General features: G+C 47.5%; 1 protein-coding gene across 2 annotated transcripts in view; it reads right to left on the minus strand.

The window, feature by feature from the left end:
* LOC138285018 (uncharacterized protein CXorf65 homolog) overlaps window positions 1-12,113 on the minus strand; it is a 64,061-nt gene that overhangs the window by 6,143 nt on the left and 45,805 nt on the right. Inside the window, exon 5 of one of the 2 annotated variants that reach the window (XM_069224439.1) lies at window positions 11,247-11,321. The exons of the other annotated variant lie outside the window; for it this stretch is intronic. Coding sequence (XP_069080540.1) covers window positions 11,247-11,321 — 75 coding nt within the window. The remainder of the gene's footprint in view (window positions 1-11,246; window positions 11,322-12,113) is intronic. 2 annotated transcript variants of the gene reach the window in all.

Raw genomic sequence — 12,113 nt, forward strand, 5'->3', positions numbered from 1 at the left:
TGACGTCAGGCAAAAGACCGTCACTATGGCTAACATCCGTCCGCCAGATTATGACCACACCCGGACTTCAGCCATAAGAAGGGTGGAAATCTGACTGTGGCCATATGGGTGGATGGTGGTAGGGTGGCACTGCTGCCACCAGCACCCCCACACCAGTAGACCACCATCATCTGTATCATGACATATGATACGGCCTTGCGGTGTTCTGCTGGCTATAGCATCACCCCGTCCCGTTCCCTGATGGGAGACCAGCTGGTTGAAGGTAAGCTGGGCTTCCGACAGGGGAGGGGGGCGAGGGGTGTTGTGTGTGTGTGGTGGGGGCTTGTGTGCATGAATGTGTGCGTGAACGCGTCTGTGTGTGATGTTGTTTGCTTGGGTGTATGAATGTCTGTGAAGGCGTGCAAGAATGGAAATGTGAATACGTGTCTGCATGTCAGTGTGAATGCGTGTACTGATGTGTGTGAACATGACTGGATGTATGCATGTATGAATGCGTGTATGCCAGTGTGAGTGAGTGGGTATATGCGTGGTGTGTGTCTGTGGATATGTGCATGTATGGGGGGTGGTGGATTGGAAGGGGTGGAACATGGATGGAGGGGGTGGGGGCATCTGGGGAGTGTTGGGGCGTTGGTGCACCTCCTACCAGTGACAGGGAAGGAATTCCCTGTCACTGGTAGGGCCTACCACCATGGTTTTCGTGTCATTGATAATGCCACGAAAAGCATGGCAGTAGGCTGGCTCAAAATGCTGCCAGTGGTACTATAGCAGCTGCAGGCTGGAGATTGATATCTCCGGCCCAGCGGCTACTACCGCCATGGCGGTATGAATGGTAAATTGGCGGGTTGGCTGCAGCCAACTCACCAAAGTCATAATGTGGCGGTATGTACCGCCAGCCTGTTGGCGCTACTACCGTCACATTAACACCTACCACCAGGGTCATAATGACCCCCTATATCTCAAGTAGGTAAAGGGTTCCAAACTCTTTAAACCCTCCCTTAAAACTATTAAAAACCTACATTAATCACTTGAAAATTTTCTGTATACCCTCATAACTTTTTAATGTTGGCAGAGCAACAAAACTTACAACTAACTTTGATGCATGTATGCACTTGTCTACTTTCTTACTCGTAGGCATGCAGTGTTTTTAGCTAACAACATGAAAGTGTAGTAAACAGTTTTACTGTAGACACTTTTAACAATAACCATGTAACAAAAGTGATATTATGGGCAGGGAACAACTTGCAGTCATTAAGAGAAAACACAACTGCTCATCATTTATTCTGAGGCCACATTAGACCATGGAAGAACAGTTTGAAATTCCTAAATTTTTGTGGTCTTCTCAGAGTCACCCACGGAAAGTTCCATCTGCATTTTTTGGTATAGAGTTTAGAGCAATGATTTAGGGAAGGGGTCTGGTAGTCACTTCAATGGACCACAATTTGCTTGAATTTTAGCTGCTGGAAATAAAAAAGTTTCTGGTTGAATGATTTATTATCAGCTGGGCCACTAGAGGTATGTAGTAGGGACGACCAAATTAGGCAGCAGAGTGGACTCAATTATGAGGCAAGAAAAGGTAAATTGTGCAACTTAATGTGGCCAAATCTGTCATGGTATAACTTCAAAATGATGCAATTTTTTCACATGTTAACACTGTTTGGGCAAATGTTTCTCTTCATTAGTACCAGTTTTACATCTGAACAAAGTAATAGGAATCTGAAAGATGACCAGTCAAGCTTTGAATAGGACCTTCCACTACACGGCAACACGAGCCACCATGATGTTAGTAACTTTTGAACCCTTTGAACTCCAAACAAGTTATTTTGTTGAAATCTGTAGATTATGCAGTAGATGATGGATTATGTGGCAACTCTGTAAAATCCATAATTATGTGGAAAACGCCATGGTCACTTGATAGCATAATTCTAGGGGCCCTGATTATGAGGGTGTATGAACAATGGGAGTGAGCTTTTGTCTTTGTATTTGTAGTGTCTTGTGAGATATAGTTATGCATACCGTGAGTGGATTTCAAGGATGGAGGACTTGTTCAAGAGGAGGAAGATGAGGACAATAAGGGTAGTGATATGTCTATCCTTGCTAATAGATGCGGTCTGCTCTTCAGATGATGAGGAGGCATAGACAATGAGCTTGCAAAAGTTCAAAACATGTTGAGATGCAAGGGTAAATGAAACAAAATAATTACTGATGAAGTGTTCTCGCTGGTGTCTGGGCATCAATCTATTAATAAGAACAAACTGAAGGCATTTGGGTGTTGGGTAAACTAAGACTTTGGCTTAGTTCTACAAGGATTGACTTTCACACTTAGGGATGCCAGAACTTGGTTCAGAGCACACCACTTGCAAGTGAAAGTCCAGGTTACTGTAGTTCCAGACATCCCAGCTCAACATGCTTATTGATGTGGCATCCGTGATTTATGGATTAATAACAGTTAATTAAAAAGGGGTCAGGTAAACAGCAGTTATTCAAACCTAATATAGTTCTTTAGAATATCTCACAAGGACTGCACTAAGGAAAAAACACTTTATATTTAAAAGTGTTTATTTCAACACTTATCCCATTGCTTAGCATATGAATCATAACCACACAGAATATACGCATGTCACTAACAAGGAGAATAATACAAACATTTCTAACATGGTTGGAATGTCATTTGGCAACCGAACACCCTAAAGACTACTTTTATGCACTATATAGTGAGAGCATGGAGGAGCTTAACTTGCATCAAGAGTTTGTTGGAATTTAGTGCATTGCATACCTGTTTACAGCAAAAGGTTTCAGCTGGAACAGAATGTTCCTTTTAAAGGAAAACACACATCTGCTGGGCTCAGCTCCTCTCCTCTTAGAATTCACTCAAAATCAGCTCTCAGCACAGGAATGGATGCTGTGGCACTAGAGCAGTATGGCAGTGTCTGGCAGAATCTGGTGTAATTATCAGTAAGGAAAACCTCTCTGCCTCAGTGGCCACTTCATAAGGGATTTATAGTATTGCCCACCAACCTTTACTTTACTTGGAGAATCTTTGGGGAATTTCTATTAAATCCAGACATATCTGTATGCCTCAATATGATAGTCTTAAGGCCAACTAGTATAAATCAGATTACAGCCTTCTTATCGATCGCCTAGTCCCATTTCCACAATAGAAATTTTTGATTTACCCAGGGTATCCCAACTGACAAGACACTATGAATATCCACACATCTCTTGAGGAGATTTAGAGGTCATCAGGACTTTTTAAATGCACGCTGACTTGGAAACACAAGCAAGAATAGCTAACCTTATAAAGAAGTGGCATGAGTGAGGAGTTATTTTCGAATACTGGCAAGGGTTAGAAGAATTGTTGAACCTTGCAAAGGTGGGCATTGCCTATATACATGGATGCCTTGATTGGGGGTTTCCGACAGGATGAATTTCATATCATAATTGCACAATCTGCTGTGGATATTCCAAAAGTATTACACGCCACAGCAGAGAGTGCATGCCCGAGGATTATCTAGAGTAAGATTACCAGATGTCTCCAAAGCAGCAAGGACATAATTAACCTGATCAGGGTGTTCATTTAACAAGCTTATGGCTTCTGAGAGTCCCGATACAGGTTTACTTCAGTTACTCTAATTTGACTAACACACTTGAAAACACTTACTTGCTAAACAAAAGAACTATACTAAAGCATTGTGTCCTAGATAAAATGGAATGGTCAGTTAGCCTCCATCTAAAACTGAATTAAGGTTATGTTTACTGCACCTCTGTTTACCTTTCTGCTTCATTTGGCTGCCTTTCAAACTGCCAACTTCAGTGACACTAATTTTTTCTGGTCAGTACCGATGATTTTACATAAAACATAACCTGCATATAGTGTTAGTGTGAGAGGACATAGACCATTATGGCCTATATTATGACATTGGTGGTAAATCCCGCTTACCTCCACGCTGACGACTGCCAACATACCGCTGCGGTGGCGCATATCCATTCGCCATATTATGACACACACACACCAATCCGAAAGAATACAGCCACATACACAAATTCGCCATCCCAAAGGTCAGTGCAAAAGTGGTGGTCCCAACACCCATATCGTTAAGCCAACAAAACAACGCCCTTCACATTATGACCCACAAATCACTACGGTGGACATTCAATGGCAGTAAACCATTGTCGGTACATACCGCCGAGCTCAGACTGGACACCCACATACAAAACAACACCACATTGGCCAATACTGAAAATACACACCTGACACTCATACACACACCACACCCACAGCACTATAAAACACACACTCACATTACCCACAACCCTTTACGAACACAAATCATTGCCACCAGACTGACACCAAGACCACTGCGACAACTAGACACACACCACTTACACCCATGCATCCCTCACTCACTCCACATCACACATCACACCACAAACCTCAACACACTCTCACCAACACACACCACACAACCCCCATGTCCCCACAAACGCAGCCCTGTTTCACAGATGAGGAGTTAAGGGTCATGGTGGATGAAATTGTCAGGGTACAGCCACAGCTGTTTGGAGCACAGGTACAGCAGATATCCATTGCAAGGAAAATGGAGCTATGCAGAGAATCGTAGACAGGGTGAACGCTGTGTGGGCAGCACCCAAAAACAAGAGGAACAGGTGGAACGACCTATGGGGGAAGGTACATTCCATAGCAGCAAGGCACTAGCTCACCATACAGAGGACTGGAGGTGGACCCACATGTCCTCCCACACAGCTCACAGCATGAGAGGAGCAGGTCTTGGCAATACTGCATCCTGAGAGACTTGCAGGAGTAGCCGGAGGACTGGACACTGGTAAGTCAGCATTTACTACTTATCACCCCCCCATACCCGCATGCCATCTCACCCCCTCACCCCCATCGCTCCACCTCATCCCACATACTGCACCTACACATATGACTAACTTCACTGCAAAGCCCTGTATGCTATACCAATGCATGGACATCTCTCCCAGCTTTGCATGGACACCGAACACAAAAGCATGCACAGCATAGGGAAACTAACAATCGCACAATACATCACCATACACAAGCAAAAGGTGGCAGGGCAACACCAACAATAGAGGGGAAGCCAGGGATGTACAATATGTCATACACGTGAAGCATAAAACATCACTTACATCCCCCACAGGTATCCCAGCCAATGTCAGCAGAGAGGTGGTGCCACGACTATCCAGTCCCCCAGCAGAAGATGCCCCCAGTGATGACAGTAACTCTGGATGTCTGGATCTGGATGACCTACCTGGTCCATCAGGGACCACTGGGAAGCTTGTCACCCAAGCCCACTCACAGTCCACCACAGAGCCTCACCCTTCAGTATCCAATACCACAGCATTCACCCAGCATACCCACACCTCTGTCCCCAGGACACGTCAATCAGGAGTGTGCCCACCTGTACAGGGACCCCAGGCCACACCTCGCCCCCAAGACAATCAGGGACCTTGGGTCAGTGGCAGTGGGCACACCATTCAGGGGGCAGAGGCACTGGCCTTCAGGATGCTAAAGGTCTTTTCAATGATCCGTGTGGGTCACCCATGTGCCTTATTATAACGTTCCTCTGCCCCTGTCCTGGAATTCTTCACAGGGGTTAGCAGCCACAATAGGTTTGGGTAGCCAGAGTCACCTGCAAGTATTGAGGGAGCACATTTAGCCTCACACAATCCTATGGGGTTAACACCAGAGGCATACACTAACATACAGTGGGTGGGGACTAAGGCTCACCTATTAGATACACCCTGTGCCTCTGCAGTTGGGCCATCACATTTGGGATGCTGCTATTCCTCAGATCAAACGCATCATGCACTTACCCAGGATACTTAGCATTGACGTGGAAAATGGACTGGTCCGCCAGGCACACCATTTGCACATTAAGTGAGTGGAAACTCCTACGATTCCTGAGCACTTATACATTCCGCCGGGGGGAGGGGGTGTGAACAAACGCAATATGTGTACCGTCAATCGCCCCAATAAAATTGGGTATATGTCCCATTGCATAGAATCCGGCCTTTACAGTGGCCAAATCTTCCACCTGGGGGAAAGCAATGTAGCTGCACATGTGTTTTACCAGGTCAGACAACACTGTGGCCAGCAAGATTGAGAACACTGGCTGTGACATTCCTGCTGCCAAGCCCACTGTCACTTGGAAGGAACCAGTTGCTAAAAAATGGAACACTGATAGCACTTGCACAAGAGGGGGGATCACAGTTGGATGACGGATAGATGAGATCAGGTCTGGTTCCAATTGGGCACACAGCTCTGTGATTGTGGCCCTGTCCAGTATATAGGTGAGTATAATGTGCCTGTCCTCCAGTGTAGCTAAGTCCACCAGGGGTCTGTACAAGGGGGTATGTCTCCACCTCCTATTCATCTCCAGCGGTAGGCTTCTAAGGGACACAAGAGTGAGTAGGCTGTCACACTTGCAACAATGAAACCACAACTTTAGTCTACATTGAGCACGTATGTAATGGGACAGTGTTAATGGCGAGGTATGTGCCAATCTATTCTGTGAGGCAGTTATTGTCCATATTATTGTTCCCCCACCCCTGAAATAGTGACCGCCTATCCTGTATGTAGGGACAGGTGGAAGTGAGGTAATTCCGCCGACGTTGGGCATCATGGCGGGAGGCGGTCTTGCAGTGCTGTGCAATTCCTCATTGGATAATATGGGGCTCTATGGCGTACAGTGGCCAATGGGGATCTGCGCCAGCGGTGACAGTTTACACCGCAATGGGCGTGACCGCCATTTTCTATCTGATTCCTCACTTGTTTCCTGACCTTCAACAGGAGAACACCTACACTGCGTGTGCTGCTGTGACCTGTGTCTGGAAACTACCATGGCCCGTGTGACTGGGGAAAGGGCCCCTGCCTTCACCTCGGAGGAGTTGGAGCGACTGGTGAATGGTGTACAGACAGCTGTATAGGCCTCCAGACCAACAGCTGAGTACACTTTGGGCACGATGCACGATGCATGTGGGAGAACACTTTGGGCATGATGCATGTGGGAAGGATGAATGGAAATGTGTGTGCAAGCATTGTGTATAGGGGTGGAGGGATGGGGTGGGGGGAATGTCATGTGGCGGTGTTAATGTTGTGTGCTGGTCGATATGTGTTCCTATGGTGATGGAAACGGGTATGGTGGGCCATTTGTGTGACAGGCTGGACTGTTTGTTTAATGGTGATCCGCTGTTTGTATTGCCTCTGCAGGTCAGCACCCATCAAAAGAAGGGAGTATGGCGTGCCATCGCCGAGGATGTGCAGACCCTGGGGGTCTATGGCAGGCAGAGCACCCACTGTCGGAAACGGTGGGAGGACCTGAGATGCTGGGCACGGAAGACCACGGAGGCCTAGTTGGGGCTGGCCTCCCAACGAGGAATGGGTGTCTGTCGGACCTTGACCCCCCTGATGGCCCGCAAACTGGTGGTGGCCTACCATGAGCTGGATGGGCACTTGTGGGAATAACAGCAGCCACAAGGGGGTGAGTACAGTGGGTATCATTACTTATTTTGGGAGGTGGGGTGGTATCCCGGTGGTGGATGGGTGTTAGTGGGAGCCCCTAATGCTAGGCCAGACGTTGAAGTGTGGGTCATCTAAAGAGTAATGGGTGTATGGCAAATACAGGTAGCCTAACTTGTTAGCAGTCCATTTCAGGCAAGGCATTGTGGGTCCCAGGTGTGCTGCAGTTGCCGGTGTGTGTTCCTCATCTTGCCTTAGTAACTAGCCATATCACTGGCAGAGCAATGCATAGTCCTTAAGCCTGTTCCCTGTGTGTGAGACGGTGATATGTATGCCAATAGTGGTGTTGGTGCAGTCATTGACCCAGTGTATCCTTTGTCTCTTTCCCCCCTTTCTTGTTTTGTCATCCTGTCCTAGTGTGCATTAGCATAATCTGGTGGAGGAGCAGAGGCACCGGCGACAGAGGGAGCTGCATCCCACAGGACCCAGGAGGCAGAGTCCACCGACACCGAGGGAACCAGTGGGATGGAGGGCGAGGGGAGCACCACAGCGGAGACTGGAGGTGACAAGACAGACTCAGATACCTCCTCCGATGGGAGCTCCCGGGTGGTGGTTGACACCTCTGTGACCAACCCAGCTGCAGGTACAGCCGCCACCCCTGTACCAGCACCACCCACGAGTAGCCCCTCAGTGAGTTTCCCATGCCCACTCACCCAGGAGGGTGGCCATCTCCTTCGCCCCAGGCACCTCAGGCCCTGCCCCAGTCAGCCTTGCTGCCCTAAGTGAGGAGGCTATTGACCTCTTGGGATCCATCTCTTTAGGGCAATCAACCATTGAGAATGCCATCCAGGGGCTGGCGTCCCAGATGCAGCAAAGCAGTGCATTCCTGGAGGGCATTCACAGTGGATTGGTGGCCCAACAGAGATCAATTCAGCCATTGTCCCTGTGTCTACCATCCTCCCTCCAACTACCATTTCTCAATCCCATTCTCCTCAACCCCAACCCATCCTAGGCACACATACAGACGAGCATGCACACAAGACAACACCCAAGGGTTTCACAGGCAAACACAAGCACCACACTTCATCACACAAGCACTCACGCAAACACCATACAGTTGCAGACACAACAATATTCACTGCCTCCACTGTCTTCCCCTCGTCCTCCTCCACCTCCCTCCCAGTCATGTCCACACTCACACCTGCATGCACTACATCAACAGCCACCGCCAGCATCACCACACCAAGCAGCACACACACCTCACTAGCTGACACTTCCACAACAGCCATGCACGCGTCCCCTATGCCCTCTCCCACCCTGTCTGTCCCCCCTCCTAAAGGACACAAACCCAAGCACTCACACACCAAACAGCCATCCACATCACATCAGCATACTGCCCATACACCTGCACCCAAATCCAGCAGACATACACCTCCTACAACCTCCACTCCCATCACTCCTCCCTCCTCCTGCCCCTCCGTCCCTAAAAAGCTTTTCCTTGCTCAACTTCACCTCATTTCCCCCTCCATCCTGGGCGTAGGAGCAGGGTACCAAAGACCCAGCCCAGCACCTCAGCCAAACAGTCCACGGGGACAGTGGTGGCACCACCTACTTGTGGTGGTAAGGATACCACACCTCCAGGCAAGAAGGGGAAGCAGCCTGCACCTCCAGGCAAGAAGGGGAAGGAGCCTGCACCTCCATCCAAGAAGGGGAAGGAGCCTGAATAAGTCATCCACCCCTGCCAGGAAGGGTAAGGAATCCACGCCCCACGTAATGGAGGAGACAAAGCCCTCCAGCGGAGGCTGTCAGGGTGACACCTCCTACACCACCAGCGGCCATGGGGCCCCGACCGCCAGCTGTGGAAGTGCAGCCATCACCACCACCACACTGCAGCAATCACCAACTCCACAGGCTGCCCAGGAGGCCCCTGCCTCCACCACCACACTGCAGCCATCACCAACTACAGAGGCTGCCCAGGAGGCACCTCCATCGAATACCATGTAGGCCATCCTCCAGGGGCTGTTGTACGTGTGCCCTCTCCAGAACCAGTGGGGTAGTCACCCACCTGAGAAACTGTGGCCTTGCACTCCCAAAGGCCGGAGCAATGGACATGTTGCCCCATCCAGAACCAGTGGGAAAGTCACCCACCTGAGAGACTGTGGCCTTGCACTCCCCAGGTCAGAGCAATGGGCATGTTGTCCCCTCCAGAACCAGGGGGCTTGTTCCCGCATCCGGTTAAGGTGCCCCTCCCCCCTGAGGTGCCTGCCCACTTGCAAACTAATGCCCCTGCAGTGTTCTATCCAGATGAGGGCAGGATTTGAGTTGGGCCTTAGACTGTGCCCTGTGACCACGTAGGCCCTTTGAACATTGGACTGGGAAGTGTCCCTATGTGTACATATCTGTTTCATTGACAAATAGATCATTTTTTAGTTAATGATTTGAATACAATCACTTTTGTCTATTCCTGTTGTCCTTGCATTATTCTGCTGTGTATCAGGGGAAAATTGTTTTATGTGTGCAGCTGGTTGTGTGTATGGTGTGTGTGTGTGTCAGGTGTGTGTTGTGTGTGTGTGTGTGTGTGTGTGTGTGTGTGTCACTGTCTTTTTCCTCCCTCCCTCCCTTGTGTGCTAGGCGGCTGTACTCACTGTTGTCATCTTCGTCATTGTGGGTGTTCTAGGTGGAGCATAACGTAGAAGATCATAGGAAAAACTTGCAGTTCGGGTTCCATGGCAGCATTGTTCTTCCCTATGTCTCTGATCGTGAATCTGTTCTCTACAGTGATGTGTTTCCACCAGGCTTTTGATGGTGATGGTACTGCCCTGGAAAAAGTGGCAGTTTGCTGTGCTTAATATGGTGGGCAGTACTTTGTCTCCCGCCTGGCTGTTGGCGACTACCGCAGTGGTGAGTGTTGTTTCCGCCCTGGTGGTTGGTGTGGTACATTGGCTGTCTATGGGAGTTATCACAGCCACAGTCATAATTTGCTGGTAATTACCACCAGCATGTTGGCGATATTACTGCCACTTTATCACTCACCGCCAGGGTCGTAATGAGGGCCTATATTATTTCATCTTTCATCTTGTGTTGGTAGCAGCCATCCCTTCATAATAGAGTTTCTCAGTTACATCCATCTTTTTCACCCAACTTGTCCACTCCCAGTCCCCAACTTTCGGAGGGGTGTCCTCTTTAGTACTCCATAAGTAAAGAACAAAGTTATTCTGGAGGATCGGGCTTTGATTTCATCTTTCTTTGCCCTCAAGTTTAGTCCAGCTACATTGTACCTTCTGAGAAATATTGCATTATACATCCATAGATGTATTGATTACAATGATATTAAAGTTTCCCCAATTATTGTATAGATCATGACATTAAATTGCCCCTTCGTTATTACATGTAGAAGACTTGGATTTATTTCAGTCCTCTTTTGCCTATACCTATTTTTATCCCATCAATAGGGTTCTTCAGTCACACAATGCAAGAAAACTGTTTGCAGTTTTTCTCCAATGGGAGGTCTTTTGTAAGAATGGTTTATGATCTATTTGAGCAAATCTGTCTTTAATTATTCAATCCCACATAATTGAATCCACCCCAACATATCACCAGTTGCAGTCTTGTTTCAAAACAAATATTCTGTCTTCCTCCATAGAAGAAACATCTCTTACAGTAGAAGCAATTGCTGGCTTGCTTTTCATGATAGTGGAAAAGAATGGAATGTTAAGGATCAAACCAGTATATGATAATCTCACAAATTTACCAAGGAATTTGGAGTTGATGATGTCTTCGTCATTTAGTAGAGGTGTAAACACAGCTTCTGTTGTACCAGCTGGCCCTAGCAGACATGAGGAATAAGTCAGAAAAAAATCAGAAGTAGACAAAATGAGTGTACAATCAGCATATGGAGGCACTTGGTATTCTATTGGTGGAGGCCATGTTGCCAATCCCTAGATCCAAAGAACCTAATGGAGAAATATCCTGCCTGAGGGTACCATTCCCAGTGTGTATTCTCTAAAAAACAGAAGGCCCATATTTATAAAATTGTTGTGCCGCATTTGCGTCATTTGTTTGATGCAAAAGTGGCGCAAATGTACAAAAACAATTATAGTTTGTAAGTTTCTGCCACTTTTGCGTCAAAAATGATGCAAATGCTGCACAAAAAAAACATAAATATGGCCCTAAGTGAGAGATAAGAAATGGCTCAATAACAGAATGTGTGCACACTAAACTACTTGCAACACAATGGATGACCATCAATGCCTCATCTGCATGTAGAGACAACAAGATAATTAACAACTGAGCAGGGCACCATCTAAGCTACCTTTTCAAGGGAAGACTGCTACTACCAACAGGAAAAGGTAATACCATCAGAGTCACTCCGTAAGATGAGGCCACTGCATACAAGTGTAAAAAGTAAGGATGTCACAGTCACACTAAAATACACAAACACCATGAACGGAAAAAGATAAGATCATCAAGGCCCATGCTGCAAAAAGTGACCATAGGTTCATACATTAACATCATTCACAGAAAGGAATGAGCAATCATCACAGGAAAATGCCTTGCACTAACAATTTAAGGAGGAGGGACCCTTACACCACTCCTCATGAAAACAACAACAGTGCTA

This window comes from Pleurodeles waltl, chromosome 3_1, assembly GCF_031143425.1.
Source record: "Pleurodeles waltl isolate 20211129_DDA chromosome 3_1, aPleWal1.hap1.20221129, whole genome shotgun sequence".
NCBI classification, from domain to species: domain Eukaryota; kingdom Metazoa; phylum Chordata; class Amphibia; order Caudata; family Salamandridae; genus Pleurodeles; species Pleurodeles waltl.